The sequence below is a fragment of the Haliaeetus leucocephalus genome, unplaced genomic scaffold (genome assembly GCF_000737465.1).
Source record: "Haliaeetus leucocephalus isolate CR32 unplaced genomic scaffold, Haliaeetus_leucocephalus-4.0 Scaffold906, whole genome shotgun sequence".
In the NCBI taxonomy this organism is placed as follows: Eukaryota; Metazoa; Chordata; class Aves; order Accipitriformes; family Accipitridae; genus Haliaeetus; species Haliaeetus leucocephalus.
Window position 1 is genome coordinate 4,482,545 of NW_010973342.1, and position 23,203 is coordinate 4,505,747.

The following is a 23,203-nucleotide window of genomic DNA, read 5'->3' on the forward strand; positions in this document are numbered from 1 at the left end:
ATTCAAAAGCATTAAGTAAACCAATAAGATACTGGTACATTGTTTCACAGTTTCTGAAGTTTGAGCTAAATATATAGATTCATGAGGTATGCACAAGCAGACAGTAAGACTTACATACACAAATGCTTGGAAACACAAGCCACAGAAAAGGAGGGTAGATCTCATGCAAGTGACTCCATGGAATTCCATAGATCTTTCCATATCTTGCACCAGTAGAACAAAGCAGTTGGGCTGTTGGATTGTCTCACTGCTATTAAAGCCTTCTAACACATGGATCTAGAATCTGAATTCATGGAAATATAATGAAGTCATACTGAAATGACAAGAATTTACCTTGGCTTTTTTTTTTTTTAAATAACTTCATGGAAATAAAAGGCTACATAATCAGTAAACACAACCTGTTGCCTTCCTCCTTCTTTGTCTCAGTTATGTCCTACAAAAACCAAGAGCAAAGTTCATATTAAATTTATCACACCACAATATTTTGCTTTCAGGTGTTCTCCCTTCTCCTTATCCTTTCCCGCTTTCAAAATGCATCTCCAACTACTAATACTCCAGTAAAGACATTTAACCAATGTTAGTCTCCTTAGATTAAACAGCATAAGATCTTCATCTCCATGTACCGTATAAGGAGAGTCATGCTGATCCTTCCAGTTTCTTGCATTTTCTAATTCATTAGGGGATTCACATTAGGTAGTATCTAGTCATTATGATGTGGTTATATTTCTAGCCAAAAGGGACAAATTTATAGTAGAAAAATGCCATCTTGAGCCTACTGGGGAAAAAACAAACAAACAAACAAAACCCCAAAAGCAACAGAATTTAGATCCTAATCCTGCAAACATGTAGTTACTCAAAAACAATTTAATAGTATTATTCAGAACATAAGAAAAAACTTGTGAAATGAAACTAAATAAAGCTTCATAAAAACAAACAAATCCTCCACTTTTTTGCATGGTAGGAGTTCCTTTTTCAAAGAAGCAGACTTATAAATAACCACTTCTTAGGAACAACTTCCCTTTTCTCTTCATCGAGGCTTTTTTTCTTCACAGATCCCTGGAGAGTAAGTATTAAGTCTCAGCACTCCTAGAGGAGTTGGTTTCTTTCTTTATTTTTTTTTTAAGTTAAGATCCCTCCCCCTCCAATATGGAAAGAAAATTTGAAATACATGATAAATAGACTTTCAGATTTTTTTTATTTGTTAAAGCCAATCCCTGTATTTTCTTCGTAAAAATTACTCCGCTTGTGTCCATGGTATTCTTGCCCAAATTTCAAGTTTCTCTAAGCAGGCATTAAATCCAGACTGTCACCCCATATGTCTAGTGTTAATACAGTCACCTTTGCCTCAGAACAGCAAACCTAAGACCTTAAAAAATAAAACTCCTTTATCAGAGAAACATGACAACTTCTCCAACCACGTAGGTATTTATAAAACACTTTTGTTACTTCCCTATTTCTCCATTCCCATCTTTTTAGAGTCCTTCTGTTATTGTGGTACATAATAAAGAGGGTCAGGCCAGACTATGCCAGCTCATTGTCTCACACATAATGGTTCCAGCCAACACCCTTACTTCAGATATTTTTCTTTTTGTCAAGCCTCCCATCCCTTCAATGTTGCATCAGACTATCTTCCAGTAATTCATTCAAACTCTCCCTCTGCCAATTTCTCCCTTTGTATTTTTACGGCAGTCGTTTTGCTGTCCCCTATGCTCTTTTAGACATAAGGAAAAATGCACTGAAAACGCAGGAAAAGAGTCTCATTCCTCATTTCTGTGGCACAGTAGCCAAGAGGAACAATTTCAGAGAGTCATCAGCTCAGCCCCAATGGGTTTCTGTAACACACTAGTTTTTCAAATTTTTTTCAAATTCTAACCCATTTAAATCATTTGTCACTAGAGACAAAATACTGTGAATTAAAACCTGACATTAGGCTTGAGTATCAAATGTATCTTTTGAGTTTCTCAGAAGCAGCTTAAGTTTCTTCCAGTGAGTCTGCAGATCACAAGCAGAAACCTATTTGAAGCAGAGGGATATTCAGTTGCTCTGTGTGTATAATACATGTGTGGTCTGGTTGGTGCCCTAGGGGTTTGAGAGGAAAAAAAAAATGCATGCTCAGTGGAGACAAATCTTCAGAAAACAGAAGAAAATATATAACAAAAGTCATGTCTCCAAGAGAGTTCCATCATATTTCAAGTCCCTAACTCAAATTTTGAGAACAGAAGAGGCTCTTAATGAAATGTGTTCCCTAAATGCATTCTCATACACAGATTAATAGTTTTACTGGAAACTTTACAAAATAAAAAGAAAGTCTGGCATACTCTGAGTCCAGAAGAATGAAAGTTTGACAAGCTTTCAAGCAGCTGGATACGGTTTTACTAATGGACGTCAGGTAATTGTAACTAAAACTTCAATACCAGTTCCACATCTGCATTAAGCAATCTTTAAAGGCAGCTTTTAATATTGAAGTTTTTAAAGGCTATAAGGAAACATTATTTACATAATTAAATTTGATACTTAGTACTACCTTGTCCTTCCCTCAGTGGCAGTGATCGCTGTCAACCCTACAACATTGTGTATTACAACATAAGAAGCAGAGATGAGGTAAGAAGAGCTCATGCTTTGTTTTTTAACCTATTATAAAACTGTAACATCCTACATGGAGTTGTAAACAATTTCATTTACAGAAAAAAATAAAAAGGTGTCCCCACAGGTAAAAAGAAATCCTTTTGGTAAAGACAACAAAGTACTCAAAATATAGTTATAAAATTTTGGCATAGGTCTACTTGCATGGTCCATGCCAAGAAACTGTCTGGAGAGGATGTGTAAGATGGGTAGAAAAGAGAAGAATGCGGTAATACAGTTTGTTACAGGATTAATCTAAATGTTCAGAATTATTCTCTATATATAGAAATACAGAAAGACATTCTACAGAGCCAGAGAGTAAAGAGCAATTCATAATAGCTGGCCATAGTGCACTGAATTCCTTTTTTTCCTTAGCAGTTGCTTGAGAGATACATTAGGTAATAGCACTGCCATGCTGCCGGATAATACCGGAATTATGAAATTATCAGTACAGCAATTTTACTGTTAAGAAAACTGCTAATAAAGATCCTAATGAACAAGAAGAGTTTTACCAGGAGCATACAAAGTCAAGTTGCATTGATGCCATAGATATTATCTCTGTTCTTTAAAATCCTTTTAGTATTTCTAGATTCCCACTAGAAAAAAAAATAATCAAGATAAATCAGATACATACAGAAACACACTCACTCAAATGGCACTCATTGCTTTTTTGTACAATTAAGCTTTAGTGAAAATATACATCTTAAAACAAATGAAGTACAAATGTACAAAAATCCTTGAACTCAGATAAAAAATATATATAATACACTTTGCTACAGAGATATAAAACATTTAAAGTTTGCTCATCCTTTCTGATGAGAGTAAAATGATTTAAAGTCTGGAGGACTCCTGCTCATCATCACTGCAATCAGATTTAAAGCAGACCTGCAAGACAAAGAGACAATTCAGCTGCATAACTGACACTATTGTTGGTTTGTGTGTTTTATGGGGCACAGAAAGGCTAGGGGGGGTGGGGGATGGCTCTTTTTCCAGCACATTTTACTCCATGCTAACTACATGCTTTGGGAATATCAAGGGAAACCACAACCCAACCCAAAATCTCAAGTCATTAAAGTTTCATTTAACCTTAAGTTCTTTCCTTCTTTTAACTTCACAGGACAATTAACTGCAGTCTTATCACTTCAAAACCAACTGAAGGCTCTCAAGCGCTGTTGATATTTTTAGGACTCTTTCTCAATACATAGAACCATACATTGGGACAGTATGAACCCTGCTGATTCAGCTGGAAGAGACTACAGTAAGACAGAAGCTTTAACTTTAGCTATGTGACATTATTAGTACACTTAACCATTCCTTCTATTCTATTACTGTAAGTGGGGGAAAAGTGAATTTGAAAAGGTGAACCAAAAATGACAGTACTATTATACATTCCATTAGCATTGTACCATTTTAGAGAGGTGAATTACCAGCTAATGACAAAAAAATCATCATGCAATTTTAATACATGGCCCTGTTGTGGCTACTTAATGATGTGCTCCTAGCAATTTTAAAATTCTGTTTCTGCTTGAAAGCAAAAGTAATTTCTACAGAAGTGTTCTCTACTGGAATATACTCATGCTTCTCAAGGTAATTCCATTCTAAGTGCAGGCATACTGAGCAAGCAGAATTGTGTACAACATCTTCAACTGAAAACCTTTACAAATAGCCTACTTCTCACAACCTATAAACAAGCACAATATGCCACATGTCTTTTAGGTGGTAAATACTCAATTCATATACCTCTAAATGTTTACTCAAGAGTAGAAGTTATGTGTGTAAGAAAAGGCTGTGCATTGTCAGCTGTGTAAACACATATTCTGTTGTTGTTTTGGTAAAGACATTAAACTACCTACGATATTTTAACATTTGTTTACTGACACTTCTTCACGCTCATTCATTTAGGGGATAGTTTTACTTATTTGCTTAATACACTAGAAAGAATCACTGGGAGCCCAACTTTCTAGAGAGTCCTAGGAGTTCCATTGCTCCACCATGCTCACTTCTGAGTTCATTAGTCAATTTTATTTAAGTTTTTACAGAGAGGGCCTTAATTATCCCTGAAATTGTCTCCCCAGAAGTTTTGATTAAAAACTGGCAAAATACAGAAGGAGCAAGACCCAAATTAATATCTTTAGGAAAGAAAGATCTATAGCACAGCTGTTAACAGCACACAGTACGTTTTCCCCAGGTAACAGCTAGCAGACACTAGAGGAACACAGAATGCTGAGGGAGGAAAAACTCCTGGAATTATAGGGATTGCCACAGTTTCTGAAATGCAGAGCAGCAGCAAAGCCATAATAAACCAGATTTCATTAGTTTCAGTATTTAGCAAACAACTTGTTTTTCCTATCACAAAATAATATAAAAAATTGAATGGATGTTAAGGTCTTACTGGTAATTTTCTTATGAAAGAAAAGAAATACCCTTACCTCTCCACTAAAAAGTCTGTGAAAGAAGCCTCTCTTTGGTTTAGGAGACCTCTCTCTGTCTGGTGACACAGTACCATCAGTTTCATAGGCATTGATATCTTCAAAGCATCCCGTTTCAATCATCTTTGAAACATATGAAATATAAATGAAATATCCATACAAGCCTCTGAAACAAGTTCCATTTATTATCTATTTACTCTGGCTGGGTACTCCTAACAACTTACAAATTCATCAGCCAAACTACACCACGCAGAGAGCTCCATGAAGGAAGGAAGAGAGTCTACATTAACTCTCCTTGTGCACCCAGTGAACTGAAGAATGGCAATGGGAGCACTATCATGCGGGTAAGTTCTCAAATGCTCCCTTGCTTTGGTAAGGCGTTTCTTCTGCCCATGAAGCAATAAGGGGAAGTTTTTAGAACCAGAAATTGATTTTCCTTTCATCTATTCTGCTCATTTCAGAGCAGTCCAGCCTAACAAATATAGTATCTCTATACCCTGTACTGAACTTAATTAATAAACATACATTGAGTAGGAGAAATTATTATTCTATGCAGAATACTAGTACCTGCATAGCATTGGGGGATACTTTTTACAAAGTGGACAAATTGCATTCTTGGGGAAAAAGCAGCTGATGTTGGACCACAGTGATTTAAACATCATTTTGGTGTTTTCGGCAACCGTCTATCAAAACACAACTAACGTATACCATAATTAGCAATAAGGCAATGAGACAGAGAAGGTAATACTTCATGAAAAAAAAAAAAGATATAATGAAGACTGGTCTCTGGAGAGAAGCAAGGGATTTTGAAATAATCTGTGTTTGTGTACACAGAAAACAAAAGAATTAAAACCACAATTACTGGGTGCAGAAAGGAGAGCAGAAAGAGTAAATGCCAAAATGTAACAAACAGGCATGATCAGAAGGGGGTGAGTGGCTAATGCCCACGTGTAGCTGGCATTTATTGGCGAGTGCCACTGATACACATTTATCACAATGGGCATGCAACCAAATGAGTACACCTTGTAGAGGGAGAGAGGACATAAAGAGGAATAAGAAGAAATGTGGTCTGCTTTTGTTGTAAACCATGATGTAAGGTAAATTATGGGAGGGGAGGAGGAATTCTTAAGAGACTGAGAGCAAAGATTTGAGGGAAAGCTCAGTAACATGAATTAAAAGAAAATAAAAGCACAAATGTAAAATGAAGTCTGCATAGTTATTCCTTGAATAGAAGGAATTACCATCACCAGAATTCCACAACTACTTTCAACTTCATCCCTATATGTGCGGTTAGAGTTACTAAGCTGCAGTGCATTTCTTAATGACTAGATCATATTCTGAAGTTCAGAATTACAACATAGCATAGGTAATATTTATTTCTCTAACAGCCTAAGGTTCATTGCTTCTTAGTGAAGACTTCCTATGTCAAATGACACCTTCCAAATCTCCTTCTTAATGTAATGCAAAAAAAAAACCCCACCAAAAAAGCAAAAAGGAAACAAAAGGGAATGTACTTTTTTTCTTTGAGTTGTTCAGAAATTGCTCATCTTTTGTGTTCAAGCTCTAAATAAAATAAAAAAACTCATACTGGGAAAGAAACTACACTAGTAGAATTTAAGACAATACTAATTTCAGAAAGTTATGAACATCTTATAATAGGGGGAAGGCATTCATTACAAGAACTACAATTTTAAATAATTGTTACTGAGTGCTCTTCCCGAAATAATAAAGAAGATTTGAATTTCCTAAATACAGACAGAACTGCATGCAGAGGTAGCAAAATTCTAGTATTCTATGCAGAATACTAGAATACACATTCACTAGGCAGATGAAAAAGCTTTAAGAGAAAGTCTGACACAACCAATATTGAACCATTTGTTTTGAAACCTTAGAAAAGGTGAGTCTGCAGTTCTGTATTACTGTGTCACTTGGATACTCTATTGATATAAAAGCATGATACACAAACAGCTTGCATTGCGCCTATTTGCTTTTGTATACTTTGAATAGCATTCTATCCCTCTCCTATGAACAGCAATATTGAATGTGATAGAAGAACAAGGAAAACGTAGTCATGCTGATGCTAAATACTGTTCTGTATGCTGTATCTATGACACAAAGATGCCAGATTCTATTTATGCAAATCTACCATAGATCCCAATTTTTAGCAAGGCGTTTATGTTTTGGGAAAACCTTTTTTTCTGAAGTCTTTCAGCAAAGAAGCCTAAAGCAGAAGCTTCTTTACTTCTCACAGAGACAGTTAATACTATAAATTATATCCCTTATTAAATCTTCTATATTGCTGTGCTAAAGAAGATAATCTTTTATGAAATATACAATACCTCATTTTGCCAAGGGATTGAGACACAACCTGTAACAAATTTGGAATAGAAGTCATCATCTGTAGTATCCAGGTTCACTCCTTTTACTGTTGAGAACTGCTCTATGTCCAGGACATCTTTACAATATACGGCGCGTGGCTGCAGTACAAATACAAGATTGCTTCATTAAGGTTTTGGGTTTTGGTTTTTCATGGTTTTTTTGTTATGTTTTGTTTTGTTTTCCTCTCCTTCCTAGATGAGCAAAGGGGGAGCGAAATGTCTGCAATATTTACTTCATATTGCTGATCACCAAATTACTCTATACTACAAAACAGAAATGCAAACACTTAAAAGGCTGTCTTCATAAGGAACCTAAGCCATTCCATCCATCCTGCAAGTAACAGAAAAGAAATATCAAAACCAGAAACAGCATGCAACTTCTCTGGATTTCTTAATGGTTGTCAGAATTCACTTATCTTCTGTCACTCTCCTTTCAACTCCAGAGTAATTTCTTCAAAGTTAATCTTCATTTGTTCAGCATCTGAGCTATGGAAGTAGAGTTTTAGGGCTAAGAAATCAGCTACAAAGGTCCCTAGAGCAATACCACTATTGTAAATTGATTTGCAATCTCAGATGAAATGCCACAAAACAACTAGCTATCGATAGCTACAATGGCATTCTCCTGCCAATTTAACTAACTTTGAAGGATTCTGTGGAGTTCACATGTGTGCTGCTTTTGGTTGGTATGATTGCTGACATAGAATTATGACAGTTCTTGCCTTTTTAGATACTAATCAAATCTGTCTCACCTACTTACATCTGGCAAGAATGGAGGTTCTAACATGTTAGCTTCCAGCCTCTTGAAGTTAATATTCTTGAAAATAGGATGTTGCTTTACAATAGCAGCTCCATCTTCAGTGCAACCCAGTCGTTCCCCTGGATTTTTAGCAAGTAACTGCAAAGATGCGGAAAAAAAGGCTGATCCAGTGATATAATCCCACAGTTTAAATAAAAAAAAAAAATCTATATACAATGTCTTTCAATAAGTTTATTTTGTTACTTGGCCTTTTATCAGATGAAATTTATCATGGTATCAAAATGAACTGGAAATCCAAACTACAGCATTCTGGGAGCAAGATGATTTTCAGGAGACAAAAGAATCCCTCAAAGCAGACAATTTGAAGATTATACCCAAATTTATATGAAAATATTTTAATTGATGCCATGCTGAATAGATTTTACAGTACAGACTTTGCAGTAGACTTTACTTTCAGGAAATACAGACTTACATTTTTTTCCAGTGGGCTTAAGTAATGCACATGTATTGCATGAACTAGTAAAGAAAACTTTTGAATCTTTCTGTATAGATGTGCCTCTTATTCAATTTAAGAACATGCAAGATAAAAAAAAGCTGCTGTCTCATACAGACTCTTTTAGGCAAGGAAACTAGTATACTGCTCTGCCATTTCTCCCCACGCAGTATTAAAGTTGAGCATGCTATTGTACTCCATCTACGATTACATGTGGTCCAAGGAGTGCTGGACCTTTTCATTCACATGATGAAAAAATCAATTTATGCAGCCTTCCTTTGTCTTGAAAAAAAGTTCCGAGTTCTCAAAGTTTGTAATTGAACAATTCATGGACAATCACAAACTTTCAATTGAACCAAAGCAGGATTTAAAAACTCCAGCTTTGAAAAATTTTCAACAGAAGATGTTAAAATAAAGTAGTTGATCTCTTAAAAAGGATTAGAAATTTAATTTTCAAACCTCTATGTCTCTTCACCCACCATCCTGCAGATGGATTTTGCCTCCTCTGAGAACTTGTCTGAATACGTTTCCTGGTCTTCCTTTACTCTCCGGTCAATCTCATCCCGTTTGACCCTTTCCTTATGCTTCCTGAATGGAGACTGTCCTTCAATCATTTCATAAATCAAGCACCCAAGACCCCACCAATCCGGGCTGAATGTATACTTTTCGTTTTTGAGCACTTCTGGAGCTACGAAACAAAAACAAAGAAACCCCCATGACAATTCACTTTAAATGGACTAATTAAATATTGGAAAAACTCTCAGGTACTCCTTTGGCTCTGTGCAGAGATCTTTGCGTAACTCCTTTGTGCCTTGAAGAAACGTTCATTTCTACAGCGAGGATTCTGTTTATATTCAAGAGAAGCACTTAAGTTCTTTAACACTTAAGAGCAGTACTGTTTACAAACTAAGAATGAAGTTTTTCCAAACCAAGGAAAGAAATGTGTTGTCATAGTAATTCATCTGCTTACCTGTGACCTTAAATCTCTTTGAACCTCAGAAAAAAAATTAGGTGCTTTCTTAAAGTTCTACCTAAAGGTAGAATATCCTGAGTTAAGTTTTCAAGTTTATCAGTAGGCTTATAATTGACTACTAACATCTACCACCACATATTGTAACCTTTCTTCCCATAAAATGTCTAGTAACTAACTAATCCAGGCCCAATATAGTTCTTTGGACAAGTCATTCATATATTCACAGAAGCAAGTTTTCTGGTAAACCGTAACTAGCAAAGGATACTTTACATACCCATGTAACCAACAGTTCCAACCCGTCCTCGGACCGTTTCTCCTTCTGGAATCTGCACAGCTAATCCAAGATCTGAAATTCTGATATGTCCTATTTATGTTAAAATAAATTATGCATAGTCAGCAAATAATAAAGTATCATCACTTTTAAAACAAACAGCTTCTGTAGCATACCTCATCAAAAAAACACCCCAAAACATCAAAACATTCATATACACATAGTACTAAGTTTATTTAACTTAGCTAGAAGGGAGTGATTGACCATTATTCAACTCTTCCTTAAATACTTAAAGGAAGAGAGGCACAGACCTAACTGATTTCCTGAAGGTCATACAAAAAAATTTGCTGTTAAGTACTCTAATTCCTAGCTTTGGCATAGGCTGCTACTGTAGGACAAATACAAATGATGACTGCTCATTTAAAATTCTGTATCTATCCATCAGACACTTGCATTTTTCCATTCTGTATTCCTGCCACAAACACTTCGCTTTCTGACTTCCTAACAAAACATGAGAATTTACTCCATTTATTCCAAATATGGGGAAACTGTTGCCTGTACTGAGACACCAGGTTTTCCTCTAACAAAGTACCCTACTTTCCCAAAGTGTTCAAGGTTTTTTAAATTCTTGTCTAGAAAGCCTCCAAGAGGGAACACTGCATCACCTGTGGGTAGCCCATTCCAATGCCCGAGTGCCCTTTGTGCCCTCTGTCATTCAAAAAGCTCTACAGTGTCAACGTTAGTTAATAGCATATTAATTTCTTGTTTACATGTGATAGATAATCAAGGGGTGGGAAGAGAGAGTAGAGAAAGTCAAGTGACATTCTATATACTGGGTGGAAATAACTAAATGCTCTTGAGCGCTAATGCTATTTTAAATACATTCAGATGCTCTTCTTTTCCCTGACATCTGATGAACCCCTTTTTAAGTGCAGGATCTGAGCTCCTGAAGTGATTTTCTAATTAGTCCCCTCTGCTCTCTGGAACATGATCAGAATATCCCTGGCAGAGAGAATGCATTCTAGTGCGGTCCTGCAAGGCTATATTTTTCCTCAAAGAATGCTTCAGCTTTTGCAAGGCATTGCTGGAGAGAAAAATTAAAGAATGCATTTGATGTCTAGCAAAGCTTTAGCTCTTGGAAAGTGACTTCTCCCAAGCATCACCTTTTTAGAAATTTTCAGTCAGAACATGTTGACTTTTTAAAAAAAACACTGTGCTAATGACTTCAAAAACAGTTTTTGCTTAACTAAAATACTCAGCAATTACAAGAACAAACTGGTAATATTCATCCACAGCTTAGAAGGTAATTGCTGCACATGTTCTACAGTGAATTCAAAAGATTCTGATAAATTTCATACAAAGTCATCAAAGAAAATTAAGTTGGCTTTTGAAAAACAAAAAACTACAAACATTTCTTCATATTGTTTGTACTTCCTTGACTCCTTCCAGCCACATATGCATCAGTGACCATCAGACCTGTTTTAGTTGAAATGTTAAAACAAACAGAGATGCTTCAGATTTCTTTTCTCCTTTACTGCTTAAACATTATAGTTTGCCAAGTAAAATTCTGGCCCCACTTCTAACAAATCATGTTTCCACAGTCGAAGAAAAGACAAACAGAGAACAAAGCCGTATAAAAGTTTTAGCCATCTTAAATCAAGGGTAGTGGGGAGAAGGGGGAGCAAAAGGGGAAAAGTAGCCATTTTAAGGTGGGAAATTGACCCCTCAAACATCATCATTGTCATCCCCCAGAGACCCAGTATTTTCCCCTACTTTCTAAAAAGCAAGGGCAGTTTTTTTCTTTACTAATTAAAGCTAACATTTGTCAGCCAGGTCCCTTTTATCATGAAGAAGTCCCTTTGGTTTCTGGCACAGTATCAATTAGATTTGTAATTCCTGATTTCAAAATTAAATTTATTTTTACTTACCACAGTCATCAAGCAGTATATTCTCAGGCTTCAGGTCTCTACAAATTAAACAGAATAGAAATGTGAATTATACAAAGGCAAAATTATTAGCCATCATCAAGTGCAACAGAGGCACTGTTTCTTGGTTTCCGACTAAAGCAATTTTTCCAGTTTCCATCTATATACAAAAAAAAGTTGATGTTGAGGACCTATATTACAAATAGTTTAACCATAGAACTCAAGATCCATTTTTTCCCAACTCTCTAATTCATTTATATTAACAAGAGCAATTCATATTTCACGGTTGAGGATCTTTCTCTACACAACACTAAAATCCAGATATGAAGAACCACCAACTTAGACCCAAATTTGTGCTCATAAGTGAAAGACATTTCCCCTGAGAATACAACTCCACAATGGTAAAATACACCAGTGCTTGCTGCAGTTTAATGCTGACTCCTTGCTATATTCCACCCCAGGGTGTCAGAAAATCAACAGACAGTAATAAGACAACAGAGAGTAATATTCCCAAGACTAAGTACAGGCTTAATATCATCCATTCAAACTCCTTTCCTTTAATTTGGACATTCAGCTTCTAAAGCTTACTAGACACTTCATATGTAGTTAGGATTCTTTGCAATCAACTTTCTAAGAGTCTCTACTACTTTTCTGTAAACATCGAAGTTTCACATGAAACATTTTTTGGCTACTGAATGCTAGCAAGACTCAGGAAATAGTAAAAGGGCAATTAATTCAGTGTTGCAGTTCTGCATTTTATAGGCATCTTCTTGTACATTTTTACTTTAAGAACAAAAGAAGAAACTCAATGGGATATTTGGATTTCCCCCCACCCAGGAAAAGTTGGGGAGTCACTGAAGCTGAACCTGAAGCTGTTCAGAGGTTACTTCTAGGATTTATCCTCTAGCAGATTCTACTGAGAACATATATATTTTTATATATATATATATAAAATATATATATGCATGGACTATATGTATAAAAGATACCATGTATATTTTTTTATATATATATATAATTGTGATATGCATCAGAAACATGTGGATTGCAATACAGTCTCTTAGATTTATTCCACCATAAATATTGTAAAGCCAGAAGTAGACAAGCAAAAATCAGTACTTGGCCAAAGATTCAGTTATTATTGGAACAGATTATTAAAAACAATATATACATATATGGGTATATGTACAGTTGTGACAAGAACAGTTATTCATATACAAGCAGAAAAGACTGAATAACGTAAAAGAAGCAATTTTAGGAAGAACGACTTTAGAATTTACATTCAAAATGAGAGACAAATATACACACAGACATTTGTTCACCAAGAAATCTGCATGCTTTTTTTCCCAAATATTGATAAATTGGTGCTCTGAAGTATGCGTATTCATGTTAAAGTTTCATTATTTCATGATATTAACTGTATAAGGAAGTCAGCAAGACACTTTGCTTCTAATACTTTTAAGTCTAGATAGTCCCCATAATGTTAAACATTTGATGTTAGATATGAGATTACAATACCAGAGAAATCAGAAGAGATCAAAGTAAAAAAAACCAAAACGCAAAAACCCCCACATCAGTATCAAAAAAGCAAAAGAAAATTCAGCTCAAACTTTAGGTAGAAACAAATCTACTTTAAAGCACGTATTATATGCTCAGGTTAACTCAAGTAAACAAGTTTAAAGAGTTCCATCTCCAAGTCTATTTGTTCTATAGCTTATACCAGCCTTCCTTCAGAGAAAATTTCTGGATAAAAATCCTTAGGGGATTTCGCTGTAAAGATGTCTACTCTGAGCATAGGCACAAGGCAGGCAAGGAGCTACTTGGGTTTATCCACTACAGCTTCAACAGGTCTTTAAGTCTGATCTTTGACCTTCCAGGCACATTCTATGGGCACCTACATGAGTTTGTGAGGAAAACTAGGTGTTCAAGCAGCGTATCTGATAAAAACCACTACCATCCTTGAGAAGTCTGGTAACTCCTGCAGGAAAACTCCAGCAATTAAGTCCCTTTTGGAAAGCAGGCACTTGTTCCCCACTCGTGTCTCATGCAAATCCTGACTTCGCTCTTAAGTATTATCAGACTTTTTATGTAGCAGATGGATGAATAGCTCCTCGGCTGCCTGTTCCTGTCTGCTTATTTTTCTAACGTCAGCAACATATGGCAAGTTACAGCTAGTTTCACAAGCTCCCATTGAACAAGCAAACTGGCTCAGTCGCTATCGCAGGGCAGCGCGGGGCCCTCCTTCCAGCTCTGCACCTGTTCTCTTAAGCCAGTGGGAACCCCACTAACAAAATGGCACAACTGACTCCAGGGTCCTACAGACAGCACCAATGCCACTGCTTGAAATTCACTAATACTTGGTATAAAGACACATGAAACACACAATAAAAATTGGTGTTAATGGAGAGGAAAGTTAGGCCTAGTTTTTCCACTTTATGAGGCATTTTGCTACTGATGGCAACATGTCCCAAATGTAATAAATTTATAATAAATTTTCACATGACTGACTTACATTAAAACTGTAGAACTAGAACTGAACAAACTGCGAAGATGAACTGATTTTACTGCTATCTACTGACACCCCTCTGCACCGAGAATTTCTATTTTCAGAAGTTCTGAATTTCCCTTCTTCCACTGCCTTTGCAGTACACTTTACTGTGAATATACAGATGGATAGCCACAAAAACATGTTCTCAAGAAAATATTTTCTAACAGTAAGTTACAGAATTAAAGTCCACTTTAACAATTTAAGGTATTTGTCTAAAAAGACAGTTTAAAACTCCTCCTTTAAAGCTGGAAAACAAACGCACTAATAGATCTTAAAATATGGCAACAAGAAAAAGAACTAGCTCCAATTTCAGAAATTCAGTGGTCCTACCAGTATTAAATACTTTCAAAATGACAGCAAAATAAGAAAAACATTCCCTCTGTATTTTCTTGCCCTGGAGAATGAAAAATACTAGTTACCATAATTCAGAAAAATAAATCACTGAATCAATTAAAACATGCTTCATTATATTCTCCCCTCCCCACTGCCAACATTAAGACTGGAGGCTGCCAGCATAACTTCTTTGGTGAGAATAAAATAATTATGGCAAATTTTCCCAAGCTTTCTGTTTCACTAATCATATATAATCACTGTATTGCTGCTTAAATGCATTTCTATTAAGATGCCTGATAGGTTACATGATCAAAATTCTCTATCATTGTAATTGGTGACATTCTGAAGACTTCCATGACCACCTGTTTTGGCTTCTAGACTTTAAAGCTGTAAAATTTACAATTACGCTTCTAAATGCATGATACAAAAAGAAATACATATGGAAAAAACAAATCAAGACCATCAGGAAAAATACTACCATTAGCAAAAGAGAAGAAACAAGACTTTGTTTTACAAAAAGTTAGTCATTCGATATTAAAAAGTGCAGGGCTGAAAGTAATTCTACAAAGAGCGTAAAATTATCCAAACATTTTCTAGTTTTAGTGCTAAAGCACACTTGAGCTGACATGGTATAATTAGAGCCTTTTTTCATCTGTTTACATACTGAGCAGGAACTACCTTAGCATGTCTTATACTGAACTGTTTAAATAACACCTTCAGGTATTATGAGTAAATTTAAGCCCTTCTTTTTTTCCCAAGCATACAAATATTCAGTTACTAACACATGTACAGGTAACTGTCTCTTGGTCCTTCATCTTGCTATGAACAGAAGACTGAAAATAATTCCCATTCTTTTAATTAACAGGCAATTTTACTCAGACTTGGTTGTGAAACTACTTTTTTCCTTGCTCATAAATATAAGGCCATACAAATTCTTAATAACTGGAAACTGATTATGTAATAGCACAAAACAGGGCAGAGATCTAGATACCAAGACTGCTCCAGAAGAAACCACGACCACTCCAAGATGTGTAATTGCAGACAGAGAACACTAGGATTTGACATATGTGTTTGAAAGTCTTCTTACAAGCAAATAGCTAACAAGTTGGGCTTAAACACAAGGGCTGTGGGGTTTTTTGTTGTTTTTGTTTTGTTTGGGTTTTTTTGTTGTTGTTTTGTTTTTTAAACAATCAGTTTTGTTTTCACTTGGACAATGTGAAATGACCTACTTGTAGCTGATCAAAATATTCATCCTTGCTTTCCTCCTACATGCATGCCAAAACACACTGCATAACATTGCAAGATTAGCCAAATTCTTTAGGGAACCATATACAACAACCAGCATAAGACTGATTTACTCTGTAGTTCTGTCACTTTCTTTTGGGTGTATGTTAGTCTTCTGTATTGGGGAGGGAAAAGACTAAGACTCATCATATTGAAGTTATGCAGGATTATACTTTAAATCTTCTTCAAAAACAAGTGGTACTTGGTGTTATACACCAGTAATATAAAGAAAGTGTTCTTGGTCCACCACTGAGTTTGTTTTGCTTGTTCTGTGATATTAATGCATGCCAGGGATTAAATGATGTATGTACAGAGACAGAAAAGAGCAGTAAGACCATACAATCTCAATTACAATAATGCATGAGGCTTCTGATAGCTTCATTAATTCAAAAGCAATAAAGTGTTTATTGGAGGAACCTGAAATAAAAGCAGAATAAAGAGGGCCATACGGATTATAACTGACTTTTTACCCACTTGGGCGTAACAAGCAATGCAGCAAGGGACTTCTGTAAACTCCTGCTTTAGAGTGGGCAGGAGTACAAACCCCATGTTCCTAAAACTTATTTTATTTACTTGAATTACTAATGAATTTGCTTTGTAAATCATAATTTACTTTCATTTTACAAACAAACCTTGAATGAACTTTATAAAGTTTTCGAATGTAGCAAGTATCTAAACGTAAATTAATAGTAAGAACGAACACAAATAAAATCAGTTATTCTGAAGGACATGCTGTGAAAAGGACAACTAAACAATTTTTTGCTTCTTTTACTATGAAGTTGAAGTATAAACTTGTTTTAGTAGGAAACAATTAATACATTCAATGCTGAACAGACATGGAAAATTCAAGGTACGAGTGACTGTAGGTGACACTCACCTGTAAACAATTCTCTCCTTCTGCAAATCCTCTAGGCCACAGCACAGCTCTGCAGCATAGAAAATAGCCCTTTCTTCATCAAAGCCAGGATTTCCCATGTTATATATGTGAAACTTCAAATCTCCTCCATTCATTATGGTTAATACTAAACACAGGGCATCTTTCGTCTCATACGTGTAGGATAAACTAACCTAAAAATGGGGCAGGAAGAGAAGACAACCATTATTCATTCATAAACCCCAATACAATTCACAGCTCTTTTTTCCAATACAAGCAACATATGAATCCTTTTTTAAAACAAAAAAAGAACACAACAGTCAAGTAGAGGATCACTCCTGTTGAGTACTTGAAGACACAAAGGTATTCCAATTTGCATGCATATACAAACCCTACATCACTGTACAAAAGTTTAGTGACATATCTGTTTAGATACCATAGAGCTCCATCCAGAAAATACATTTATTGATGATGGCCCTCAGCTGCACATTATCTGTATTACTCTTTGTAAAGATAACATGCGCATATACTTTATTTCATTCAGGAATTATGCATTGTCAAACCACCTTCCTGAACTTCTACAAAACTCAAAGTTGCCCTACATTAGAGAAACTAAAAAAGTTATTTAAGATCAAATGTGTAGTTTCTATTCCTTCCTGCCCCCCCCCAAATAACTGCATATTTCCCTGGCTTAGAACTTGCCAACAGTAAAGACTTAGTATAGCTCTTTATAGTCTTTCTTCTTCTCACTGTATGTGGAATGCAGCACTGATAGGGATGGAAGAACACCACTTTTTTTTTTCTTCAGGTTTTAGGTAAATGTTTTTAAAGAGCATTTAAAGTAGACTTGTGAATTCAGAAAAACCCAATTTTAAAACAATGTAGTATACTGCAAATTTCAACTTATGTTGTTTAAATTACAAACTCAGTTTCAATAGAAAAAGCTATGCTATGCTGATGATCATCTGGCAGGATCTTCAAAATTAACTACAGAGATTAACTAACTTGTTTTAAAAGCAATGGGATTTAAACATATACTTAGCTTACATTAGGTAAGTAAGCTAAGTAAAAATCAGTAGGATTTTTTGACTCAATAAATGTATTTTTAAAGGCAGTACAAATACATAAAGGTCATAATTCGGTAATAAGCCCAAACTCTTCCTTCAGAAGCATAAATCCAATAGTAAATAATAAAATGAAATAAATATTTAAATCAGCTACTCAGGGCAAGGGTTACTATTTGGTGGTTTTAAACTGACATGTCCAGCTATTAATGACTTTACTTGTGACACAGGCATGACAAATTATCTACCCACTTCCAACCCAGTATTACTGCAGATCCAAGGTCTAGATCTTCTCTATTGCCTCAAAAAAGCTTTGGCTGGCAACAAGAAAATAGCTTATACTCAATCCTATAAAGTGTTTTCAAATTCAATTTCGATCAATTATTGATTTATAGTATTTACATATGTTGAAAAAATATTACTCAAAAATATAAGTTTCACTCTTATCTCATGTATCTCCATAACTAGTAATTTCTGGATCAATTCAGGTAATTTCTGGATTCAATTTCAATCATTTCAAGCCCATGAGCCTTGTGAGAAAACAACATTAGCATATTTATACAAAAACATTATTTATAATCGTTTAAAATACATTAAAGTATCTGGCCAGCAGGTTCTTAATTTTTCTTTTAGCTGGCAGTACTCTACAGGGGTTTTTTAATACATAAAGCTTATCAGAAAATACATGCATACATATTTTATACATATATATATTTATTTATAAATAACTTCTACTATCCTCTGACACAGGTACTTTAAAATCCTCTCTGAACTGCAATACAAAATTTATCAGTAAATGGATTTAAAAACAAGGCAAAATGCATTTAAAATTAACACTTAAGTGACAACAATTCAATGAAAAAATAAACATTACCTGGGGGAAAGTTTACTTGGTATAAGTTTGATCATTCTAAGTTATTTCACTGCTTAGTAATTAGAGCTACTAACAGACCATAATTTATGTGATAGCATCAGGTTAAAGTATTAAGACTTAGATTTTCATTCTGTGGAATTTCTATTAAAAAGTTATGTTAATTGTTTCACATCCAAGATACCTCTTTAAGCCTTAGTACACAGAAAAGCAATATAACTAACCTGAATAGATATACTAGTCAAATTTCATGTTTATCTTGAAATGTATAAGCAACAGAGTAATGAATACTATGAAAATACCTAAGGATATAAAACCTCTACTATTAAAAGTCACAGAAATGCAGGATATGCAACTTCTAATGGCAATTAAATGGGAGACTCTCATGAAGTCACCCCTTTGTAAGTGCCTTTATGAATGACGTCCAAAAATGAAATTAGAAATCAGCATTAATTATAAGAAAAGAGGTGTATGGGAGGGAAGAAGGGGGTAAGAGAAGAAAACAGAGAGCAATGCACTGGAAGAAGAGACAGAGAAGAGAAAGAGAGAAGGAAAAAATAGGATGAAATAAAGTATATGGAATTATCCTCTTTATTAAACATAGACAAACATACTCAGTCAAAGGCTGCAGCAGAAATAGAATTTAAGTGATTATTCAAGTCGGAGCACTACAGAATAATCTAGTCACCTTTAAACAGAGGACAAAGATTCAGTGGCATCAGCATGTTGAAACACAACCTAATGTTGTGGTTTTAAGTGAGAAATAAAGCAGGCAGACTAAAATCAATTTAATATTGGATAAAAAAGTCCTCTGCACAGAGCTACTCACAATCACACACAAAACCAAAACATGCTTCTTATTATATCAATCATTTCTCTCAGCAGTCATGCATTCTCTAAATCAATTAAAAAATGTCTTGTGCTCACAAGTTCCTGAAAGAGACTGAAATGAAGCAAACAAAGCAAGACAAACTTCTGAGACTAAGATCAGAAGTAGATACTTACTACAAACCTACTATTCACTTTTTCTAGAATTCTTTTCTCATTTAGAGCCATTGATTCTCCTTTCCTCTTCTTTATTCTCTTTTTTTCTAGCTTTTTACAAGCATACATTTTTCCTGTTGCCCGTACTTGACAGGCACACACCTAAAAAAGAAGGAAGGTGTGTCAAAGATGCTAGGGTTTTTTTAGAATAATTTTTTTTTAAAAGAAGATAATTTTTTTTTTCTTTTCTTGAACTCTTGAATGCTCTCAGAAAATGAAGGTTTGTAAGAATCAATACAGATATTTCACCCATGAAACAACTCTGAAGGGACACAAAAGCTGTAACAAGTAGAAAAAGCGATTATACAGGAGCAAACACATTTTTGTTGGGGTTGAATAGTTCAGTAAAACTGGATCTTGTGTTGGCAAAACACCTGACTGTGGTAACAGTCTAGGCAAGCAGGACAGAGGACAAATATCCACACCATAATCAAGCAGGAAAAAGATAATGACAATCTAGTAACCCTCCTTCCCCTTCAATATAGGGCTCTGGTTAAAACATGTAGGGGGAAAAAAACCCCACTGAATTATAAACAGAATTAATAAAATCTATAGATTTTCCTATGAGGTTCATGAATATTCTACATAATTATTAAGTAGAAACTACATTCTCATTGCCAAATGAAATTTCTAAACAGAAGCAACTGTTGTCAGTAGAAGTTTTCTCCAGCTTTGTGCATGACCTACAATACTGAAACTAACACATCAAAGGAAAACAGTTTGGACTAATGACAGTTTGCCAGGTGATGTGTCAAATGTAGACTGTTAGAGTCAAGAGTTGAAAAACTGCTTCTCCTCTGTATTAACCTTTTTTTTTTTTTTTCTCTCAAGGACTGCCTTGCAGAAAGATAATTCTGTACTCACCTCTCCAAATCCACCTTTGCCTAGTACTCGGTAATGCCTAAATGTGTGTTTGGTTACTGGTTGCCTGATTAACAGAAAGAAACAATTACTGCAACAGGAATTACAAGAGTTAGTAATCCCCTCCCCACGCTGAGGTCTGTCTTAATTTTCTCCCTCCTGTTCTATGACATCTTACTGAACAACAGTTGCCTTGACTTCATGAAGACAGTATTATAATAAGCTGAAAGGGGTGCTCTGATTAGAATCATTGGCTCCCTCATGTGGTCATCAGACATTCACAATAGCTGGAAGAAAAGCTGATCAATTAGGCCTTATGCTGTTTATGGTTAGAGCTTTATCTGTTCTCATCAACAGTCAATTTATCACCTCCAGTTGTCTCCCTTAGTTGCAGTATGCTGACATGTAGGCTGCGTTTCAATGAGATCATGCTCACTATGCAGCATTTAAAAGGTAAACCATTTCTGATTTTGCTTTGCTGTTTAGGTTTTCCAAAAAAGAAAGAGTTGCAGTATGCAATAGCAGTTCAAGAGACGAATTGTTAAGGTATTGATGTAGTGGAAGAAGAACAAATAACTGGAGGCAGTAAAGGTGTCAGCCATTCTATGCTAAAACATTCCTAAACATGTATCAGGGCAGAGCTGTTTCATGGTGGTGGGGGTTTTTTTGGTTTTGTTTTAAAAGTGCATTCATTGTTAATGCAGCTTTGTTCTCAGGACAACAAATGGAGGTTCCTTTGGTTTAATTGTTTGAGTAACTTCCCTAGTTCTCTTCCTGGCTTTTGCTACTAATTCAGTCAAATAAAGACACTGGATAATTGGAATTTACCATAAAATTAATGGTCAAGCACCTTAATGTTTCAATATGGGATCATGATACCCAGCGGTGCTGAATTAGAATAAATTTGTACCAATTTCAGCCTTCCGAAAAAAGTCTGGACACTCAGTATTGATTTAAAAGCCCAAACTAGATTCTGATATATACAAATCTTGCTCTCTTGTAATTACTAAATCTGTGTCTGTACCACCCTGAAAAACTGATTAGTTATCCAATCACCCACTGGGTTATAAAACTAGATTAATCTGCTTATTAACCACTAATTAGACCAAGTTTGAAACTTTCTCTCAAGGAAGACTGGTATCCCACTGCACACTTGACAGCCAGACATATATCCATATGATAATAAATTTGTATTTACCTAATACAAATTTATCACTTAAAGACAACTGGACTTCCATTGGGAGTATTGGCACTCTCACTGTCCCATCAACATCATCCTTTACATCTTGTCTTTCAGATCATAATTTCTTAGACAGGCAGTGTCACTCATTAGGGCTCTACAACTTTTCTAGCACGGGAAGCGGAATGGCCACAAAGCAAAGCAAAATCGTAATGCAAACATTATAAATAAACTTACTTTTCCAGCCATTTCCACTGTAAGAAACGGGAAAAATACACACTGTCTTGGTAAGCTTCAAAAGGTCTTCTGCTTAGGTATTCATGGACAATTCTAGTAACAGGAAAATAAAATCAATCTTACACTGAAAAAACTGATGAAGCAGGTGTTATCAATCTATTAAAATACACTTAAACATATCAATGAAGCTGTAGACAGAAAAACATTGTCACTGTGCTCTACAATGGTTTTAACCTAAATGCCTCACAGTGAGTGTCTGTCACGGAAAACCGTTCCTGTCAAAACACTAGTGAATGTCAAACTGCTTTTACTTACACTAACTATAAAGCTTGACCTCTGCATTTTCATTAAGTGTCTTCAAGCCCACCTAAATATCAGCTTCTCAGGAGCTATGCAATGCATGTATGACCCCACATATATGACCTGTGAAAGATATTTACAGGAAAGTATCTACAAGTTTTCATACATTCTTTGGAGACTGGTAAGTAAAATTTTATTCTAGGATTTGAAATTGAAATATTAAATGCCATATGCAAACCTGAACATCAGGTACCTTATCATTCCCCTTAAACTAAGCACACCAAGGGGGGGGGTGGGGGGAAGGAAGACAAGTCATTCAAACTGTATTCATATATTTATTGGACAGAGGAAAGGGGATGACCTACATGACAGATCCTCCATTTGAGACATGTTTTACTAGGTGTTCTCAAATATCCCTTTCAATCTTATAATCTCAGGTTGTTATAAAGTATGCTTATTTTTGTTGCCAGGGAGATGACCCAAGCAGTGACAAAACGTGTTGTAATCCTTCAGACAGGATCAAGCATGTCTTGAAGAACCAGTAATATTAGAAACATGAAGGCTTTAGAAAGACATGCAACACTGGTAAACATGTACCGTCCCTCCAAGAAAAGCCTTCCTGCTGCTGCTGTGTGAAATATCACTTCATGACTTCAGAGCAAAACCAAGTTGTATTTGGTTGTGCTAACTATCACTGTGTTAATCGATCATCTAATTAGCCATCTTAATGGAATATAACTGTTGGCCTCTGTTCAACCC

The 23,203-nt window shown here is 35.4% G+C and overlaps 1 protein-coding gene across 2 annotated transcripts in view; it reads right to left on the bottom strand.

The window, feature by feature from the left end:
• Nucleotides 1-3,288: 3,288 nt before the first annotated feature.
• GRK4 (G protein-coupled receptor kinase 4) overlaps nucleotides 3,289-23,203 on the bottom strand; it is a 39,556-nt gene continuing 19,641 nt past the window's right edge. The window contains exons 6-16 of one of the 2 annotated variants that reach the window (XM_010583519.1): nucleotides 22,145-22,237; nucleotides 20,731-20,794; nucleotides 19,828-19,968; nucleotides 16,891-17,081; nucleotides 11,852-11,889; nucleotides 9,927-10,016; nucleotides 9,159-9,367; nucleotides 8,187-8,324; nucleotides 7,391-7,528; nucleotides 5,052-5,174; nucleotides 3,289-3,507 (exon numbers count right to left, since the gene is read on the bottom strand). In XM_010583519.1, coding sequence (XP_010581821.1) covers nucleotides 3,454-3,507; nucleotides 5,052-5,174; nucleotides 7,391-7,528; nucleotides 8,187-8,324; nucleotides 9,159-9,367; nucleotides 9,927-10,016; nucleotides 11,852-11,889; nucleotides 16,891-17,081; nucleotides 19,828-19,968; nucleotides 20,731-20,794; nucleotides 22,145-22,237 — 1,279 coding nt within the window. In that variant the 3' untranslated portion in view covers nucleotides 3,289-3,453. Of the gene's footprint in view, nucleotides 3,508-5,051; nucleotides 5,175-7,390; nucleotides 7,529-8,178; nucleotides 8,325-9,158; nucleotides 9,368-9,926; nucleotides 10,017-11,851; nucleotides 11,890-16,890; nucleotides 17,082-19,827; nucleotides 19,969-20,730; nucleotides 20,795-22,144; nucleotides 22,238-23,203 lie in introns of those variants that run through there. The other variant, XM_010583520.1, reaches the window with a different exon arrangement.